The sequence below is a fragment of the Chelonoidis abingdonii genome, chromosome 1 (assembly GCF_003597395.2).
Source record: "Chelonoidis abingdonii isolate Lonesome George chromosome 1, CheloAbing_2.0, whole genome shotgun sequence".
NCBI classification, from domain to species: Eukaryota; Metazoa; Chordata; order Testudines; family Testudinidae; genus Chelonoidis; species Chelonoidis abingdonii.
The window spans coordinates 265838623-265860228 of NC_133769.1; the positions used below are offsets into that span (position 1 = coordinate 265838623).

Genomic DNA, 21606 nt, shown 5'->3' on the forward strand with positions numbered 1-21606 from the left:
TTAAACTGTCCCCCGCTGCTACCCCCAACCAGAGCTCCCGGCACGTCACAGCGACACCCGTGGAAGTGGGCGCGGGGGTCACCGAGCGCGGAGAGACGGGGGGGCCTTCGCACAACCGGTGACACCTTCGGGCTTCACATGGGGCGGAAAGCAGCGCTTAGAGCCCTCAGCCTCCGCGTGCGCGCCTAGGGGGTCTCCGCGCCCCTGATAACCCGGGCACCGGGGGAGTGAGGCGAACTGGGCCCATCCGCCGCCAGTCACCCAATGGCGCAAGGACATGCTCTGCGCATGCGCAAGGGTTCTACTTCTTCCCACCCCCACACATTCCCGAGCTCAGCCCGACTCGGCCCGAACCTCTCCGAGCGCCTTCGGGTGTCTCCGGCGGTCAAAAAGAGGAGGGAGCCGCCTGTGCGTACGCGGTGCATTGTGGGGCGGCAAGGAGCCGAGTCACTGCTGGGTTGGGGCCGCCATCTTGTCTCCGTCCGGATTCGCTGCCGCCTTCGGGGCCTGCTCCTTCTCCTCAGTGAGCCGGGCGGGGGAGAGGCCCAGCCAGGCTGATGCGCGCGTCCCCCCGCGCCTCTCTCAGGTGCCGCTAGCGTCCAGGCTTCGGGCGGGGCGGCCGCGGCCGGGGGGCTCCGCCATGGGTCGGTCCCGCAGCCGGAGCTCGTCCCGCTCCAAGCACACCAAGAGCTCCAAGCACACCAAGAAGAACCGGAGCCGCTCGCGGTCCCGCTCCCGGGAGAAGGAGCGGGCGCGCAAGCGCTCCAAGTCCCGGGAGACCAAGCGGAACCGGCGCCGCGAGTCCCGCTCCCGGTCCCGCTCCAACACGGCCCCCTCGTCCCGCCGGGAGCGCGAGCGGGAGCGCGCCTCGTCCCCCCCGGACCGCATCGACATCTTCGGGCGCACGGTGAGCAAGCGCAGCAGCCTGGACGAGAAGCAGAAGCGGGAGGAGGAGGAGAAAAAAGCGGAGTTCGAGCGGCAGCGGAAAATGTGAGTGCCCACCTCGGGGATCCTGAGCCCGGCTCGCAGCGGCTCCCTCCTCTCGCTTCGATCCCGGGGCAATCTCGCCGAGCCCCTCCCTCCCATGCTCCCCGCTAGAAAACAGCCACCGCTGAGCCGCTGCTTCCCTCCCTCCCCATCCATCTTGCTTCCTCCTGTAACCTGCGTATAAGGGCCTTCGGTTCGGTCTCCTCCTCTGTCCGAGGCCTCGCCGCCTCTGGGGCTGTGTGTGCAGCACTCACTGCCAGACTTTTGTCCCTCCCCCTTTCTGCGAGCATGCAGCTTATTCTTTAGGCTGAGGCACTCCTAGTTGGCCCGAGGGCTGTATTGTGCCTCGTAAAAAGATGCACTCAACAAGTATACTAATTCGGGGTTTGTCTCAGCATTAGTGCTAAATCAGAGAGGATTCATATCATGGAACACTTGCTCAGTTGAACAAAACTAGCATGTTCTGTGTTCAAGTGTGTGTAGCTCTTGTTATATTTCATAAAACCCACAGGCCTTCCTTCATTTTGTTATAGATTTGGAATTAGGTGCCCGAATAGTTCACTTGCAGTATTATTTAAGTTATTAGAAATATTTTTATTCTCCTTTATGATTTTTTATTCCATCACAGACAGCAACAAAACTCCTTGTAACAAGTTGTAATAAATTCATCATTTTTGAATGTCCTATAAACCTGGCAACTTGAGCTATGAAACTGTGGTGCAAAAATATTGACCTGGGGAAACAAAAATACTGTCTGATCCTACCTTTGTAAATGAATGCTTAGGCAGACTCCAATAATGACAACCAGTTCAATTAATTTTACACCAACTCATTTTCTTTTGGCATTGTTCTAGCTATATCAAAATGAATAAAATAATTACAAATTATCCATATGTTGGAAATGCTTATCTCTCCATATTGCTGCTTTCATTTCTATTTTAATCCATTCTGCTGTTGAGAGTCCTCTTGACCTATGCTAATTGCAGTTTGATAGCGATATCATCAAATGTAGGGTTACAGAACACACCATTTGAAAAATTTCAAAATATTTTGTCTTAGAGACACTGGGCGCTGATTCTCCTGTTAGACCTGGGTCAATCAGGATTAATTCTATTGAAATCAGTGAAGTTACTCTAGCCCAGGGGTTCTCAAACTGGGGGTCACAAGGTTATTACATGGGGAGTTGCGAACTGTCAGCTTCTGCCCCAAACCCTGTTTTGTCTCCAGCGTTTATAATGGTATTAAATATATTTAAAGTGTTTTTAATTTATAAGGGGGACCGCACTCAGAGGCTTCCTTTGTGAAAGGGGTCACGAGTACAGAAGTTTGAGAACCATTGCTCTAGCCTATAGTTAAGAGTAAGAAGAGATTCCTGCTCTGGTTGTTTATTTTTAAACATTCAGTCTCTTCTCAATTTGGAATCTTAATGCTTTTGTTCCAGATTCTTTTTCGTTCCTAGGTAGCTCTTTAAATGAGCTGTAAGACAAACACTTATACGTTCTCAAATAAAATATTTATGTGACTTGTGAAATATTTGCAATTTTAAAGTAATTGGACATCTACTTTTTTTATAACAAAGGCCTGATTTCTTACCAAACCAAAATGGCTCTTTAGGGGAGGGAAGAAGCTGTTCTATTATTGAAGGAAAATAAAAGGTTTAAGATCTTTAAAGGAGTTGATCATTATGTTGCCATTAAATCTTTGATTTGCAACAAATCTGGTTCTGTTTACCTGACTAGTAGGCCAGAGCTCATTAAGAAAAAAATCTGTTGGCATTCTTACCTGTACTTTAATGTTTTTCTAGAGCAACTTTGTTATACTACACAAATCAGCTTATTATGAAAAATGGTGGAATACTTATGATCTAGGTGGGCAATATGGGATTTGATCGAAGTAGTAACAGTGCAGTAAAGTGCAGTCTCTCTCTCACAGGAGTTTGTTAGGCAAACAGAATTCTGCTGTTTGTCAAAATACTATTTAAAAGGTGCACAAGAGTCCCTAGTTGTCCAGGTTATTTAAGTGTTGTGAACTTAAAAAAAAACAAAAACACTTGCATGTTTTTTGAAGGGAGGGGGTTCAGGGGTTTTGTTTTTTTGGGGTGAGGGGAGGGAGGGGATTCCATTTGGGCTTTGTTAGTGTGGCAAACTATATTAAATTTAAATTTTGTGGTTCACTAGTTGAATCAAGCACTTCATATTTCATACTGACTTATATGTCACTTATCAAATTGCCTAGTGATAGCCATTTTCAATGTATGTAGCTGTCTTCTGAATCTGTACAGAATGGCTGTCCAGAGGTATAAGAGACCTCTATGCTTTATCCTGTTTTCTGTTCTTTTCAGTGACACTTAATTTCAAGGTCTACAAATAAATGAATATGGAAGTGTTTATGTGGCAAATCCACTGAATCATAAGCACTTTCCTCCTTGCAGCTCTCATAAAACTCCTAACACACTCTATATGAATCTCATAACTTATTCTGAAAAATCTGACACAAACATGCTTTGACTTGCTGCTGTTTCTGAAAATGTTGCCTGTTAGAGGAAGATGCTAATTTTACCTCTGTCTAGGAAGTCTTGTATACACCTGTTACAGAAAATACCTTATTATAGATAGAAACTATGCTACCATATTTAAGCCTGATCCTGCATTTATTGAGAATCTGCAACATTGACTTGTAGAGTTAAATCTTCAAATGTAGATGTTAGGGTGATGGTCTAATACAGAACTTAAATCTTTGAGAATAAATTCTCATGTATTCACGCTTTTTTAACACAGCTTTTATAATGTAGTTTTTTATCAGATTTCCTGGAACACTAAAACTTGGGGGAGGGGTGTAATGTAATAATTGTCTGTAATTTTGGAAAGCAATGCAAGTGCTGCCCCTAATTTTATGAATCTTGAAATTTTTTGCCAGAAGTAGAAGAAGGTGTGAAACCTTCACAGTGCGATGCTAATTTGAGCACAACATAATTTACTTACTTTATTTTTAAAAAGTGAGCAGTTCACGTGTTCATTTGCCTGAAATATTTGCTTTAATTTGGAAAAAAAAATGGTCATGTGGATTTAACTTCTAATATTCAAATATTTGATTACGAGGGCAACAATAAATAAAGATTTGTATAGCTCGATACCTGATATATACCAAGGCTTAACGTGAAGCAAATTTTCCAGCACAGTTACAACCTTCTGAGTAATATAATATTATTTTAGATTTGATCCTTATTCTGAAGGTTTTAAAAGCAATTTAGAGAATATGTCTACAAGAACCTTGTAGTTATTTCTGGAATGAAAGTGCATTGGGCAGCAAATACACTGCACAACAGTGAGGTGAGGAAATGGGCAATGGAATATTTTATATCCACTTAAACCAAAGTTCTCTGCTTTAAGGTTTCATCAGAAAGAGCCCACATCTGCATCAGTAGAATGAAAGACTAAATTGTCTCTTCTGGGGGTTAAACCTATAGGTTCAAGGAGTCCCTAGGTGTTTCAAATATGTTATTTAGATAGTCAATCCATTCCCTGTAGGATATGTGTGATCTTACTATTTTGTAAAATCCCCACTAGGAAATCCAAAATCTGTAAAATTATATAATTTTTCTGAAAATGTATGAATAATTGAAAACATCTTCATATTAAAAATAATCTTATAATTGAGTGAATACCATCTGAAACTCTTACTTTAACAAGAAAGTGACCGGAAACTATTCTATTTTATGTCTTATATTGTAAACCATAGATTATTGGTCCTAGCTGACAAATTAAGATGCATCTCTTAAACGTATTGTAGTCAGTATTTCAGTCATGTGCTTAAGTTTTTCAATTCAAATAAGTCTAGTGTGAATGTAAAAATAATACAGTACAGTAACCCTGAAAAACGAATACTATTTAAGGAATAGCTGTAGAATATTATTTTATATAAAATGAACCTTCTGTTAGTATTTGAATATTTAATTCATGAACGGGCCCAATCCTACAAATGCTCACTACTGTGCATAGTGCTTGCTATCATGAGGAGCTTTTTCATCTTCATGGTAGCAAGTACTACAGCAGGTATTAAGCTTTTGTAAAATCTAATCCAATATTTTACTGTTCGGTGAAAAATGTGAATGGAGTTAAAGTTAAGTGAATATAACATTTTGCATCCTATCATATTTGGTGTTACCCTTTTAAAAAAAAAATAGCATCTTACTGAAAAACAAACAAAAACCCCCACTCTTTAGAGAAAAATCCTTTATAAAAATACAGAACACAAAAGTAATGCTTTATTTAGGACTCCAAATTGATGATATTTGCTTTTGTACAATTATACTTGATACTCAATACCATCATAAAGAAATTAAGTAGATCTGCAGTATTTGATATGTGATAAGGTAAATTATTGGAGATCTAGATTACGCCAACACCTGGAGCTTTTGTTAGGAATATTCAAATTACAAATTTTATTGTCTCTGCTTTCTATTTTGGTTAGAGACCAGTTTGGTGCCTTTGAGGTGGAGGTCTTAGGGCAGTGTTTTATTACTTCATGTAACACAAAACCTAAAATGTTTTGAATTTTGAAAGGGGGATGGGTACTCTAGTTGATAGCTACGTTTCAATGTTACTGTGCTTTAAGTAACATTCGGAGTCAAAATAATCCATTTGCTGTATCGGAACCTACTCAAAATGCTATTTTGTTGTTAAATGTAACACTTTGACGTTAAATATGGTATGTTCCTATGGCTTTTGTAGTCATCTTACTCACTTTCTCTTAAATGTAAAGCAAATTTTTGTATGGGTTGTGTGTGAACAAAAAATAAAGGAAAACATTTAAATATATAATACCAACCATAACCTTCTACATCAATCTGTGAATTCAAATTTTTTTACTTAAATTTCATTATTGACATAACTAATTCAATTATTATTTTCATGTCTCTTTCTAGACGCCAACAAGAAATTGAAGAGAAACTCATAGAGGAAGAGACAGCCCGAAGAGTGGAAGAGCTTGTGGCTAAGCGCGTAGAGGAAGAGCTGGAGAAACGGAAGGATGAGATTGAGCGAGAGGTTCTCCGCAGGGTGGAGGAGGCTAAGCGCATCATGGAAAAACAGTTGCTCGAAGAACTCGAGCGACAGCGACAAGCTGAACTTGCGGCACAAAAAGCCAGAGAGGTAACGCTCGGTCGTTTGGAAAGTAGAGACAGTCCATGGCAAAACTTTCAGTGTCTGGTTGTGCCTCCTGTTCGGTTCAGAAAGAGATGGAATACAGCAAATCTAATTCCCTTCTCGTGTAAACTTGCATTGCTGCGCAACTTAATTTTTAGCCTATTCAGAGGAGCTCACTGATACTTAAAACAGTTACTCTCCTAAAACCTGTACAAGGATACTTGAATTTTAATGGAACTGACCTACATATTTGAGAATTGTTTGAAACTTTTGCCATGGCTGCAGGATTTATCCACAATCCTTTCTTATTTGGGGGGAAAGGGTTAAAATTTATAATAATGTATCCTTCATTTGTTTCATTTTATTTACGTAGACTGTAAGAGGCTTTTTGCCTTCAGTCAGGAAAAGAGCAGGGTCCAGCACTGAGCTGCAGTACCTGTCTTTAACTAGGTTTTCTTACTGTTCTCCCTTTAAAACAAACATTCTCTTTGAGCATACATTGGACTAATTCCTGTACTTTGAACATAAGCCCAGCCACCGTCTTCACCAAGGACTTATGTCCAAATCATTATATCCATTTTTCAATAACTACTAATTCCTTTTTTTTCTCTAGAATTTATTAAGGAGCAGGTTGTCCTTGTCTGAAGTCAAGCTAAACGTGTGACTTGTTTTATCAGCAGCTGGAGGAAAAGCTGAAAAACATCTTTCTGTGAGGCAGTAATTTGCTACTAAGGCTTTGATGCTTGTCTGCACTAATCACTCCAGGATCCAAAAATTTAAAGTCCATCTTTTAAACCCTTAAAGAAAATTCAGCTAAATAGCACTGAGTGTCCAATAACTCTCTCACTCCGTACTTCTTTTACTAATTGGTCTAAATGAATAACTTGATTAGTTTACAAGAGAAAAATCATTAACAATGATGCTTTCTCTTTAAGGCTAAATGTCAACTGTTTGTCTGCCAATATAATATCTTTGAAATAAAAGTTCTTTTGCTGAGACTTAAGATATGCAGAATTTCACATGTGTGCAATTCAAAGTTCAACTTTAAGAGAAATGCATTTTGACTTTATATACATTAAAATTTGCTGAAATTTGTATATATTGGATTTCAGTTGACTAAATGGATGCATCATTCACAAAAAGGTTTTTTATAAACCATCATTTAAGTTTGATACGGAGTAGTTTCGTCAGTGCTTTACTATGTAAAATGAATTTCAATTCTTGGAGCATAGCGTGCTAACTAGTAGCTGATTACTAGTCATCGTAAGAAGTTTTCTCTTCATATGCTTGTTTTGTTTCATATTAACTTTCTTTTTTACACAGACACAAACCTCTGGCTGATTTTAAATCTCCCAAATATTAAAATAATTTGGATATTTATTATGTGAACTGAAGCACCTCAAAAACCTTCCCGCACTCTTCATATTTATGTTTTGCATAACAAAGTTTTATTAAATTCACCAAGGAAACAGCAGTTTATAAGGCTCTATTTCCTCATCATGCCTTTCCTGAACTCCTGAATTCCAGTTCAAACTGTAGATGACAGTTTAAGCTGTCTTAAAATTGTCAAACTATTGAATGTTAAGTCCATTTTCCCCACGAAAGAAGCCCTTAGTTCCATGAAGTATGGATTACCATTTGTATTTTTCACTAACAGTAAATGTATTTTTCTTATTAATTGTTTGCCTTAGGAATGATTTACATATTTTTGTTCCTTCTTATCATAAACATCTGCATTCCTCAGCTCAGCCTTCCTTGTATGTTGTTTCTTTATAAATGGTTGAGCTGCTGATGCAGGTATTGCCAAGCTAACAGTACAAATCATTTTAAAGAGGAAGCTGGCGCGTATGGCAGCCGAGGAGCACACTCTGCAGGACACTGGACAAGACAGTAAATATTCAACTTTTAATGCTGATTAAAGGAGTATAGGTAAAGAATACGTAGGTATACTTAATTGGTGAGACCAACTATTCACTTTATTTATATTTTATATATTACTTTTTTAATTTGGTAAATACTATCCAGTTTTTGTAGTTGTCCTTGTTCATTTGTGTGGTATTAAAATACTAGTAGTAAATTGTCAGGAATCTATGATTAGGGAGGGTTTAGTTGGTTGCTGTTTGGACTGGGAGGGATGATTTAAATTTAGTACTAGAGACCAATTTTAGTGGCTGCACAATTTACTGTTGAGACAAAATAGGTGGCTGTAAAGCTGCCCTGTAAGTCAGTTCACAAAAGAATTCTGAGGAAGATTAGTGAAGACACATAAATGAGTATTTTACTTTTCTAACATCTTACCCTGTCCTCCCCTTTAGGAGGAAGAGCGTGCAAAACGTGAGGAACTAGAACGAATATTAGAAGAGAATAATCGAAAAATTGCAGAAGCACAAGCTAAACTGGTAGGTAGAAATGAAGTTTACATTAATGTAGACATGTTCAAATCCTATTGCCTGATGTGCTAGATAAGTGTGTTTTTTAAATCTAATCCTACTCTCATTGAAATCGGTGTGAATGCTCCCATTGACTTTGATGGCAAACAGTCTCTTCCCAGCTCCCAATGTATCCTTTCAGTTTTTGACTGGTGGCCAGGCTTTGACTAGTGTTCAGGGCCGGTTCTACTGTTTTTGTCGCCCCAGGCAGCGCGCCAAATTGCCGTCGCTCACGGCAGGGGCAGTTCGTGTGTTTCCGTGGCGGTAGCAATTCGGTGGCAGCTTCTGTCTTCAGCTAGAAGACAGAAGCTCTGCCACTGCAGACAGGTGAACATAGAAGCTGCTGCCATATTGCCACCTCCGTGGAAACGCGCGGCGTGATCTGCCCTAACAGCACATGGACTGCCCCCGCTGTCAGCAGTGGCAATTCGGCGCGCTGCTTGGGGGCAGAAACACACAGACTGCCGCCCCTTGCAGATTGCTGCCCCAAGCACCTGCTTGGGATGCTGGTGCCTGGATCCGGCCCTTCTAGTGTTCCTAGTGTAACAACAGGTATAAACGTGTTTGACACAAGCAGAATTCCAGTGTGCAGTGGTTGAGGAGGACTTTGTCAGCATATACACTTCAGACTTCTGTATATGATAGATGCATTCATTTAAAGTAAATCAATGGGTTTTAAACCAGTTTAGTTAAATCAGTGCAAAAACATTGCTTCCCTGTGTAGATGCTGTTACTTTGGTTTGAGTGGTTCATTTTGCTTGATCAGTTTAAAATAATCCAAAATAAGCCTGATTACAAAGGGGTTTGCACCAGTTTAACTAAATTGTTTAAAATCACAGGTTAAACCAGTGCAGCTTTCTTGTGTAGATAAGGCTTTTGTTAAAATTGGTTTCTGGATTTACACCTGCTTTAAAATCTCACTGTCAGCTTTTGTGGTTTTACAACTACATTTTTAATTTATCACTTTATGGAGAAACAACTATAAAAACAGAAAAAATATTCAAATTAACTGTATGCTAAATGCTGTTAAATGAACAAAATAAAAACTTGAAAATACAGAAGTTCTTCCGCTAATCTTTCTTTCATCAGTAAGTATGTCCTGATAGTGCAAATAGACATAAGTCACTTTATGCCTGAGTCAATCCATTAAGCTTACTGCATAAGTGCGTGCACTATTTGAGCCTAAATGGTAACTTGTAATAGGTTGAGAAAGAAATCGGATGAAAACTTGGCAGGGTTTTGCTCTATATTGATAGTGCCCCTTTAAGTTATCAAACACAAACAAGAAGTAGTGGAGAATATTCTTTTTTATAAATTGATTTCCCTAATAATGAAAACAGGAACAATGTTACATTTAAATTTGTAATCCATATAAATATGTAGAGATAGTATTTGTAAAGTGTGTTGAAAATGGAAAGAACTATATTGGTGTATGAGATTTTGATATGCATTTTGATATGCGCTGAAAATGTTTATGTATGTGCAAAACTCTACTTCTGTGAAGCCAATAGAACTTGTAACATGAGTAGTGACATGTCTTAAGGTTGCAGAATTGGCTTTTGTGTTTGCTGAATACATGTAAAATAGAGATTGAGAAATCACTACTACAGGGACTGCAAAATATTATGTATTCTAAATTCTACTGGTTTTGTACGCAGGCTGAAGAACAATTGAAAATTGTTGAAGAACAAAGAAAGATTCATGAGGAGAGGATGAAACTAGAACAAGAGAGGCAACGTCAGCAAAAGGAAGAGCAAAAAATGATCCTGGGCAAGGGAAAGTCTAGGCCAAAACTGTCTTTCTCACTAAAGAGCCAGGATTAAATTGGAACTCTGAACTCTTAAAAAGAAAAACGAAACAGAAAAACTTTGTATGGTAGCTTCATGTTGAAGTGGTTTCTTTCACCTTTTTTTTTATTTTTGGGGGGGATCTTTTTTTTTTTAAATTTTTGAAAGTCTGGAAAGTTAGCTTGTTCTAATAGGGGCTGTGCTCTGCAATTCTTAATTTTTTTTTTTAACTTCCATTAAGTTAAATCTTTATCAGATCACTGTTGCCTTTTAGAGAGTAATCTGTTCTCATCCATTTTGTTTCTGTAATAGTGGTTTGAAGCAGATCAGGTCACTTTATAAATTGTGTATGATCTGATAAGGTTTTTACTGACCCACTGATTTCAGAGTTATACTCTGATATTCGAATTTCATGCTGGTTTTGCTGACTTTTAATGACAAAAAAAGTTAGTATATGCATCAGTAAATTCCCAAAGTACTACTGGACCTCTGTGGTTTATTATTAAATCAGTGTCCTATGATACTGTCCCACTGTTGCACTTGATGTTCCTGATACAGGTAAGGAAACAGTTGGTCAATTCTGCTATGAATATATAGAGAGATTGAGAGTTCAGTATTGTCGCTTAGATTGTTTTTATTACATTGACAAAATTCAACCAGCATTCCCCATTGTGTAAATAAACCAATTTGCTGAATAAAGTAAAGTCTTAAATTCATATGTTTAAGTAAATTTTTTTAGTACACTTGTGTAACTACAGTAAGAGTGACAGTTCACTTTCCTAAATTCAAAAATATAGTGGCATTTTTTAAGTTCACTTCCAAAAAGTTGTTGCTTTTCCTACCTCTAATGCAAGGATTACACAGACAGTTAAAAAACCCAGTTTTTAATATTTTTTTAATGGCTGTCTCTATTTTCACTAAATGTTGGTATTATTCTGACAGAGACTTATTTTGGCGTCTTTAGCTGACTGAACCCAGAAAAGTACTTTAGTATCTAATCCCCTTGAGTTTGCCTCATTATATGGTATGTTGTATAATTTAGGGTCATCACCATATATAGTGAATCTGATAGATTTAGGAAGGGGAAAACAAATCCTGTATATATTTATTTTTAAATTGAAGGGCAAGCACACTTGCGAGGTAATGGAAAGCAGAAAGTGAAGTTCTGTTTAAATACATTGTTTTAGGCGCAAAGCAACTGTTGTTCATGTGCAGCATCCTGAATGTTATCCATTTATATACGGGTTTTATTCTGACAAATGAAAACACAGATTGAAAACTATATATAAAATCCCCTTTTGTATGTAACTCTTCTGCAGAAACTTCAGCTACTGTAGTGTCTAGTTCTAAAATTCTATTTTTCGTATTGGTATTACATCATCTATAATTGTTGACTAAACATATGAAGATTTTTCCGGACTGAGAGGGAAAGAATTCCTGATACGTCACCAGATCTGTTTCTGTGGATTTGATAAATAAAATGTAGCAGGTTGAATGTGTCACTGTAACAGTATGCAGCAATCTTTGTCTGGAATTTGGAGTCGGGTGCAGATTGACACTTTCCGCTTTGCCCTGAGTGTCACAATAAGCATGAAGATATAAAATACCTACATCAGTACTTGTACTTAAATTTGTCTTTATAAATTGTTACAGAAATAGTGTTGCTTAATGAGTAAGCACTCAAACTGAAGCCAAACAATGTACATGACCTGTAGCAAGCATCAGGCTTTATTTAAAAACTCAACTGATACCTGTATTTCTAAAATATAAAACTTCCCCTTGTTCCCTATATGAGAAACAAGCTATTAAAAAATCAATACTTAAACAGACCTATGTATTTTGTTTCCTCTCCTTTTCTGAATGCAAGAAACTAAATCTGCCCTAATGCAGATTTGCAGTTGTAATATTTCATACTTCATTAATTATTTTCTTTTGTTAAATAATGGCACTAATACAATACATAAAATCTTGGTTGTCTTAGTTATGCAGTATAAGTGGCTTTCTTGAGATCGTAATTTTTAAGTCATCCTCTGACACAATGTTGTATAGTCCAAAAAAAAAAAATTAGGTTTCAAATCCTACTACATGTGTTACGCTTGTGTATTTGTATTCTTCCTAGGAGCAGATCCTCAGCTGGTGTGTAATTGTCAAACTCCACCAACTTCAAATATTTCTGCTTGCCAGCTAGCATTTTATTCGTTTTGTACAGGGAGAGATTCATGTGTGCTTAATTCCCCTTGTCTCCCCAAAAAACTTGTTTGTCAGTTATTTGTGATGGGAATAGTCCTCTTGTTATACCTATATATTTTCTCTTGCCACTAAAAGAATGGCAACCCTGAAGGCAATAGTGAAGACCCAGTTCTTCCACTGCTATTTGATGTTTGACATCCTGTCACAAGAAATGACTTAAGCCTCCAGCCTTCTCCCTGGTATTTGTACCCGTCTACAGTTACAAGTATTTGTTACGTATACAAATTCCTTAATACTTCAGGCAACAATTAAACTGATCAGATAGATTTAGTCTGTCAGTTTCCCCCAAAGGATGGGTCATGGGAAGGCAGTAGATGGGTTGTGAGAATGGTTCAGAAGAAGGGAGGCTGGGAAGGGGCTGGAGAATGAGTCTGCTCCGTTATCCCTCCCTCCCCCCAAATGGCTTCTGTCCTTGTTTCCCCACTCCAGGCATTACAACCTGACAGGTGAGGTTGCAGTACCACTCAGGTTTGGCCCACTCTGGCATGAGGGATGGGTGGCCAGGCCAAACCTAAGCAGTGCTGTAACCCCACACTCCAGGTTGCAATGAACTGGAGCCATTAGTGGAGGCTTGCTCTCCACTCCCCACAGTCTCCCAGCACTGGGATTCGGGTGAGGGTGCTGCTGTAGGTGGTCAGTACTGCCTTGGCAGGATGAGGAGACGGTAGCGCTGGTGAAAGAGGACACTTGCCTATGGTTTTGTCCCTTTCTTCCCCCTTCCAATTTGAACCCTGGGTGTCTTGCAAAAAAGACCATGCAGTTGGTAAGTATGCTTAGTAAAAAGTTCAGGGAACTACTGCATTAGTTACACTGAACCTCGTTGAAGTCACGATTATGAGCTGCAGTTCCCATTGACTTTATTAGTTTATTTTGGGGGGTTATTTCTCATCTAGTGTAGAAGGGGTGCTGATTTCTCCCCTGTTTTTAAGCCACTTCAGCCTTTGCTTTGAACATGTTAGCTTACTGAATATTTGATAGGAGTGGGACATCTTTGTGTCCACATACACAAAGACAGTGTGCACCATACATTTTTCATCTGATGATAAAGATGGCCTTTGTCTCCGGTGCCTCTGCTTTTCAGGAAGTGTCTGTTGGATTTTTTTTAAGGAATAAATAGGGTGGAATAAACTAGAGCTGCTACCCTAGCCAAAGACTCAAACAACTTTTTCAAAATCAGAAGAGGCTCTTTTGCGGTTACAATAAACCACCCTTTAACCATACCACAGTCATTAGTCTGATGAAAACTGACCTGCTATGAAGTGGACTGAAGAGCTGCTGCCTGTGAAGCCTACAGCGATAATTTGGCCTGTGAGCTATCTAAGCAACATACCAATGTCCTACCCACCCACATAACAAAAGGAGTGTCACTACACCTCCAGGCATTTAATATGGAATCAATTCTCAGCTTCCTAAAAGGAAAAATCACCACCACCCATCTACCATTTCTTCCCCCTCACATATGCACTTGCCCCAAATACTACCACCTGCTTTTTTCCCTATGGTATTTCACATGCTCTACCACTATCCTCACCAAGAATGTGGAATAAGTTGTTTCTCACTAACAGAGGCTATGCACTCTCCAACAATCGCTTTGTGCCTGCCCTGACTACCCCCGCTTTTCAGGAAATGACTGTTGGATTCTTTTATTATTTTTATTTTTTTCGTTTTTTTTTTAAACACAAGGCAGAAATAGAGATGGTGGAATAAACTAGCGCTGCTATCCTAGCTATAGATTCAAACAACTTTTTCAAAATCAGAGGTTTCTTTTGCACTTACGATAACCACCCTTTAACTTCCCTCATGCAGGCTGCTGCTTTTGGCCCTCATGTACACAAATGATCTTTTAATAATTTAAAAGCACTGAGGGAGGTGTGCACTGTTGCACCATCACTATAGCATGCTCTGTCCTTTGTCCCTTTGGAGGTGGAAAACAATTCTCTGTCCCCAGTGAGGGCCTGATCTTGCACTATTGGACTCCCTGGAAGTTTTGCCACTCTCTTTAATGGGAACAGGGTGGGGCCCTTATAGCGCAGTGGAGAAATTCAAACCAAATAGGAAACACTCCAATTTGTATGCTCTGGCAATTCTTTTAGAAGTAACAGTGGAGGCTGCATTTATCCGTGACAGCGAAGGCCAGGAGGAGGGGAATGTGCCGAGCCCTGAGATTCTGCAGCTACAGAAACTGGAGTTCCTTTTCTCACAACTTTCCAGGCCTGTGTGTGTATATTTTCATGTTTGTATCACCCAACCAAGACCCAGGCTTTTTTTTTTTTCCCCTGATGTTTGTGTGGTGGTAATTGAGGGCTTAATTTTCATGACAATGGAGAGAAGAGAGCAGAGCCTCTTTTTAATATCTCCATAGTGGATATCCAAATGACTCCTATCTGCCTGGAATGACCAAAGGTTGTACTGGCTCAGTGATCAGTTCTGTGTGAGTAGACATACACCTTTTTTAAAGGCCACTGAAATAGATTAACTTTGCTCCCTGGTTCTTTCCTCTGCCCCCAGTGGGAGACATCAGAGAAGAATTATTTATGTTTGGGGTTTTTTTTAAATTTCCTTGGGGGTCAGTACCTGAGCTAAGAAGAGTCAATATAAAAATAATTCAAACATAGTGCCAAAAAGCATGGGCCAAACTGCACACTACGGTGTTTTACAGCATGCATTCCGTCAGTGATGGTATTTAGTGGGAGAGGACAGCATTTTCTGCAAAAGCATAGGGAACCAAAATTGCTCAGTTACAAAACAGAGACAGGGAAAGGGCACATTAATAGTTCAGATCTATATTCACTGTGTCAGAGACATGGAAAATACATCTTGTTAAATTTTGAGTGATGGCAGTGGTAAGAGTTTTAGGATCTTCAAGTGCCCAACTCAATTGGCCTTACACAAAATATAAACAATCTGTTTAAAAGCAGTAAGTATCATTTGTCCATCATTTGACCAATAAGGGTGGGGGTTTGCACTTTAAAATATTTTGATCTCCCCAACTTGATGTTTAAAAGGGATTAGTGAAAAATTGGGGGCCAATCCTGCTTCTATTCCTCTAAATAAGCGTTTTGTTGAAGGTTGCAGTGAGGATAGAATCAGAGCCAATATTTGTGCGGTAACCACGATGGGGCGGGGGGGGGTATCAAATTATTCAGAGACAAATCTCTGGTTTCTGCTCTGCGGTTTGAATGAAAGAAGGAAATAAAGTTTTTCTAGAGCGCAAATCGTATCGTTCTATTTTTGTTTGCTTTTTACATAAGCTAAACAGCGTAGCAGTTTCTCTTCATACTGTATCTTTCTCTTCACCAACTCATGGGGCCGATCCTCTCCACCTTTGCTCACGCAAAACCCCCCACCGAAAACGGGAGCTAGGTCTATGCTAGGCACTCAGGATCGTGCCCCAAAACCATATCACAATTTCCCGCGGGAGATAGAGCCTTGGGGAAACTATGTTTTCGATGAAATGCGAAGCCCTGGGTATATATCCCGGCTACAAACTTCCTGATCTTCTGATTTGTTAAAAAATCTTCCTTAAAGAAGCGATTCCTGTGGCTAAAAAAGCGATTGATAGTTTAAGTTTTGTAGCCTTCATAAAATCTTACGTTTCCTCAGCGATTTCTGGTTTGTACGGAAGTAAACCAGGAAAGCTAGAGCCCGATCCCGCGAAGTGTTGAGTTCTGCAGGAGTAAACCGTGTTGAGCAACCAGGCAAGATTAGGACACTAATGGGGATGGGGGAACAGGCTATGGGGTAGCTCGGAAAGTTTCCTGCCCTGTTATAAAACACAGTGCTGCCACTGGAACTTTGGTCCCACTCGGCTTTCACCTACTCGCACTGAATTTCACTTCTGGGCAATGTAGCCTCTCAGACTTGGAAAATTACGCCTCGCTGCTGAAAGAAAAATAATGCTATTGTCAAATCATTTTAAATCGCCAGTAAGAAAACAATCGAAAAAGTTATTGGTGATACTTTAAAAAATGACTAATGAACAAATATATCATTTAGCACATTACTGTTTGTATGCCAATTTATTGATGTATATGTTGATTGATGTATATTTCATAAAAATACTGTAAGTGAGCATCATGAGATGTTTAGTTATACAAAGACGGGTTTCTTTTTAAGGTATATTTTGTTGTTGTTTTGCAGACTAGATAAAACAATTTGATTTGTCTAGAAACATGATTAACCTGAGAGCCAAAAATATAATGCGTTACAAGTTGTATTTTTAGCTGCTGAGAGATATTTTCAGACAATGCAGAGCTCTTCATTTCCTCTGGTTCACTTAAAACAAGGATACAGAGAGTTAGAGGTCACCATTTACTCACAGCTTTTACAGAACACCACTCCCTAACCTTTTGCTTCAAACCAAACAAAAGTAGAAACGTAAAATAGAGAGTTTAATCTACTTTATTTACACTTCTCAGTCGCTGGAAACATTGATCAAACTCACTGTTTATATTGGCTTATGAAGAGATACAAATCTCACAATTTCTTTAAAAAATAATAAATTAAACACCCCCCCCCCCACACACACACCGACTGACAAAGGTTGATGCCTCTCGGTGTGAATAATACACAAACTCTGTCTCCCACTTCTGTTAGGAATCGGATCCCATCCTGGAACTCTGATCTTTTTCTACCTAATTGCGGCGCCGAATCTGCAATTCTGACAACACTGCAGGCTAAATTTAATTAATAGTTTACTCAGGACATATTCGATGTTTTGTGTGAAAGACAAACTGCTTTCCCCTCTTTCTTGAATTGTCGATTTCATTAGAGAACTACCATATGCAATTCACACAACCCACGAGGCATCAAATGCGCCTTTAACCTCCTTTTCCTTCTCATTGTGTTGCTAACGGTTTGAGTGATTTGTGCCAGCCATGTCTGTGAACTCTAAATCACAAATTTGGTAAAAAGTGGAATTGTAGCCACTTTCTCCAAAAGGAAAACAGGAATCAAATGAAAGTGGCAGCTGGTTTTCCTTATAAGACCCTTTTCCTATTTCAGTACAAACAGAACGAACTATACTGATTGAAAAAAAATATTTTCTCGTGGAATAAAATTATTCTCGTGGCTTGTGCACATATTTTCTGTATGTCATTTAACTAAACGGTGGGGAAAATGATTCTATTTCAAGAGACGAAAAGAACAGCGTAGTTCACAGGGATCTGACTTTTATTTACTTTGTCGATTTGGGGGCATACAACACCTACTTCAAGAGATTTGTCAACCTACATAATTAAAAAAACCTGTGTGACTTACTTATAATTATTATTTAGTCTTGAGATCAACATCATTCTGAACTGCTAGTCCTCCGCCAAACCTCCATTCCAAAAATAATTCCTAACAGATGCGCAGCATTAGAGTGTTTGTTGTTATAGTCTGGGGAGAAATAGATGTAGGCTTTAGGGAGAAAAGGAAAGGAGTCACAGGACGGGGATTAAACCCGTGTAGATTCTTTTTGCTTCCTATTGAAACCAGTTGACCAAATAGCCGCTAGTGGGCGCTGTGGCTCTGTGGAAACGTACAAAGGGCGTCTGAGACCTGCACGTTCCGATTCTTTCTCCAGGGCTGCGAGGAATGATCAGAGTGCAAAGGCTCGAACTGGAAGTCCTCTGGGGACACCTACTCAGTTTTTACTTTTTGTGCCACTTTCCACTTTCGGTCGGATTTGTTCTTTTTGAGCCCTGTGTAAAGGGACCTTTGGGAGAGTCTGACCCAAAGTAGACAGCCAGTTTTGACTCTAATTTGCCATTTCTTGCCTCGTTGCAAAAAGTTGCCCTGTGCTGTTGAGATTCGCAAGATCTGGAGAGAGTATTGACCGAACAACCCTCATCATAACAAACGTGTAGACGTGAAGAAAGTGACACTGAGTGACAGACAAGAAAGGGCGAGAAAATTCACACCCGAGTTGAGAGTCTCTAATTATCTGTTGCAAATTCAGGCCCCACATCTCTTTGAAGTGGCTTCGCATTTCAAAATCCTGTTTATTTAGGACTGTCCGTGGCTAATTGTTTTGTAACAAAATAAACTTTGAAAACTGTAATTAAGAGACCCCGTGGGAAATGCTGACAGCCAGGGTAAACGTGACAGGATGGAGCGAAAAATATCAACTGAGAATACCAAAATGTGGGAGTAAGGGCCCGGGAAGACGGAGAGCTTTGTCTCATTATCTATTCTTAAAGTATACGCTATATGTGGCTTCATATGATAAACTTGATAACATGAAGTTCCATAATAGCTATTCTCCCAGTGAAACGTAATTAAAGTCAGGAAGCACGACCTGCAAATAGGGAAATATAATTATTCCGCAAGTACAGGCTGGATTCAGAGAGGGATAAATTCCACTTTAATCGTTTTTATCCCATGTATAAAATTGCCAGTACCTCGCAGCCATAGACATTGTTTGAGCCTTTATGACAAGATGTGTAAAAGTTTTTTTGAATTGTTCTTTTTAATACTATAATCGGATGGAAAGGTGTTAAACCGTGGTTGGAGTCTCACCTTGCATTGTACTATTCTGATCATGAACATAGCGATGGTGGTTTTTTTATTATTGTTCATGTTGTTAACAGTAAGATTATATTATAGTGTTTTAAGGGGATCACCTGTCACACACAAGACCCTATCCGAAGACAGAATGTCGAGTGCTGAGGTGTGTAAGTGACACACGCGACACCCAACCAGAGCCTCCGCTGCTCCAGCAGCCCTATGAGCGCAGGCTGAATGGGAGGATGGGCTGAGTTTATATTGCTATGACAGCAACTAGGAGCGGTTACATTCGTTCAGGGAGACTCCAAGCGGCGGCAGCAGCAGCGACTTGGAGCCTGAAGGAGCAGGGGAGGGAAAGGCTGCAGCTCGCCCGGCTCTTTCTCTCTCTCTGTCTCACACACGCACAAGCCACCTACTCAGCGGCAGCAGGGGCACTCCAAGCCAAGGGGCTCCTGCCTGTCTCTGGCTGGATCTGTCCGCTTGCCACCCAGCGCAGGGCACGCACTGCAGATCTCGAGTGGAAGAAGCAAGAGGGGAGATTTTGACGCTAAGGAGCCCCCCCCCCCCATCTCAGCACACAGCGGGGACAGCACCCCCGCGCCGGGGGCGGGCATGGAACCCTGCGGATGCGCCTTCCACGGGCTCCGGGAGCTGATACTCGAAGTGGATTTATAGAGCAAAGCTTCCCTTCGCCATCCCTGCACTGCCCGGGCCGGTGGCCGCACGAATTGCACGTGCCGGGGACCAGGGAGCACAACCAGAGACCCAGGGGGAGCCTCTTGGCGGAGGCCGAGTCACTTCTCCCCTTCAATCGCCCCCATCTCCAGTTCTGCTCGGTTTTTATTTTACGCGATCCCCAGGCGCCGTGACCGTGGATGGCGCACTGGATCCAAAGCGGAGTTGGCAGTTTGAGTGGCGTCTTACAAGCCAGCCGGGAGCCCTCAAAGAGCAGGGAGGACTGAGGCGTTTGCATTGGTGGTGGCGTTGTTACTTCGGAGGTGGCTGGATTCTTATCTCGCCGGAGACTTTCCGACATGCCTGGGGCACAGATGACTCAGTAACGCTGCGTACAGTTCTCACCAAGTGCTTCGTCGCTCGTCTTGTTGTTGGTTTGTTTCTGGTCAGTCTTTCTTGCTGGGGGATACCGAGCATCCACCCGCCCCCGCTGACCAGGTACGGGGAGTCGCACGGAGGAGTTGGCGAGGTTTGGGCAAGGGACTTGGAGCCGCTTTCGACCATGGCTGTGCGGAGGGGAGACTCCTCCCTTTGGAAGTACTGCTGGGGAGTTTTGATGGTTTTATGCAGAACTGCAATGGCCAGATCGATAGTTTTAGACCCGATATATTGGAATTCCTCCAACCCCAAGTAAGTTTGCCTCATTCTGCTTCATCCCTCCCCGCCCCCGCCCCCATCGGGGTCTGATTTAATTTTAATAGCACAGCCAGCCAGCGAGGCCGACGTGGGTCGGTGGAGCGTAGAGATTGCGAGTGGCAGGCACTGCGGTCCCAGGGGGCTGAGCTCCCGGCGGCGCCTGCTCTCACCCCGAGGGCAAGGTGCTGCCGCCGGGGTACTACTGTGATTAATCGGGCACCACATGCGGAGCAGGGCACGGGCAGCGGGATCCTTGCACTTCTTACCCACCTTTCCGTGGCTCCCTATGCGCCGAGGCGATCCCTCGCCCTGCTCTCTCCCTCCCTTCCTCTGCTCAGAGCGCTCTCTCCAGGTTAGAAACTCTCCAACGCCCCAGTGCACTTCAGGATCTTGCCGCCCATTAAATACCCCCTCCCCCCGAAGACACCGACGGGGGGATTTGTGCACAGAGTCTATCTCAACGGGAAGGGTATCTCGATAGACCTTGCCTGGCTTCTGTTTCTCTTCAGGACAAATATAGACACGGCCATGGGGCCAGCTCCGGCTGTGCTTGGCAGGGGCCGCTCCCAGGGAGAGGCAGTGCCTTACGATTTGGAAGTCAGCGAGCGTTTTGCCTGAGCAAGAAGTGCAAGGATCCTGCCAGGGCTCTGGGACAGGGGAGATATGGGTGACAGAAGAGTAAAGGAGGATCCCTAGAGTGAAATCTATTGCTATTCCTGGGAGTTTTGCCCTTGACTTTAATGGGGCCAGGATTTCCCCTTTAGACTGCATACCCGATAGGGACAGGGGCCATGACTTCAGATGACTTTGCAGTTGCACAGCGCCTAACGCCAAATCTGACTGGGCGCCATGGGGGCTACAGTAATTGGATTCCTGCCTGACTTTATTCTCCCAGCACTGGGAGAGGGCAAGACTGAGTACAGAGCCTCTGGGCAGATGAGCTTTTTCATACAGATCCCCAGCAGGGCCAGATCCAGCGGGGCTCATTGCCAGCCCTTGTAGCTCCTCACCTCCAGCAAAACAGGGAGTGCAGGTTGGTCCCACTTCCTTAGAGCAGCGGTGCTTTATGTACTCTGAGAACTACTGCTCAACTTCTCCATGTGGAGATGCAGGGCCAGATTCTTGCAGTGGCTGACAGCCAGGCTAAAT

At 41.6% G+C, this 21606-nt stretch overlaps 2 protein-coding genes across 5 annotated transcripts in view; both read left to right on the top strand.

Annotated features, from left to right (window-relative positions):
* Window positions 1–253: 253 nt before the first annotated feature.
* On the top strand, window positions 254–12172 carry ARGLU1 (arginine and glutamate rich 1). 3 transcript variants are annotated; one of them, XR_012654998.1, is made up of 5 exons: window positions 259–990; window positions 5912–6137; window positions 7964–8021; window positions 8447–8530; window positions 10219–12172. XR_012654998.1 is itself a non-coding variant. In XM_075061504.1 (4 exons), exons 1-4 carry the CDS (start codon window positions 641–643, stop codon window positions 10381–10383), a joined length of 825 nt encoding a protein of 274 aa, XP_074917605.1. In that variant the 5' UTR covers window positions 326–640; the 3' UTR covers window positions 10384–12172. The 3 variants fall into 3 exon arrangements, 2 of the variants coding, with proteins under 2 accessions (XP_032645976.2, XP_074917605.1); XM_075061504.1 differs by lacking the exon at window positions 7964–8021 and having other exon boundaries at window positions 326–990; XM_032790085.2 differs by lacking the exon at window positions 10219–12172 and having other exon boundaries at window positions 254–990; window positions 7964–8507.
* Window positions 12173–19389: 7217 nt separating this feature from the next.
* Window positions 19390–21606, top strand: part of EFNB2 (ephrin B2) — a 504468-nt gene continuing 502251 nt past the window's right edge. For both annotated transcript variants that reach the window (XR_012654999.1, XM_032790084.2), the window contains exon 1: window positions 19390–20451. Coding sequence is in view for 1 of the 2 variants with exons in the window: in XM_032790084.2 (XP_032645975.1) it covers window positions 20324–20451 (128 nt within the window). In the remaining variant the exon portion in view is untranslated. The remainder of the gene's footprint in view (window positions 20452–21606) is intronic.

Coding starts and splice junctions, on each gene's coding strand:
- ARGLU1 (XM_032790085.2), top strand. CDS start 278: ATGCTCTGCGCATGCGCAAGGGTTCTACTTCTTCCCACCCCCACACAT. Junction 991..5,911: donor TTCGAGCGGCAGCGGAAAAT/GTGAGTGCCCAC, acceptor GTCTCTTTCTAG/ACGCCAACAAGAAATTGAAG. Junction 6,138..7,963: donor CGGCACAAAAAGCCAGAGAG/GTAACGCTCGGT, acceptor ATCATTTTAAAG/AGGAAGCTGGCGCGTATGGC.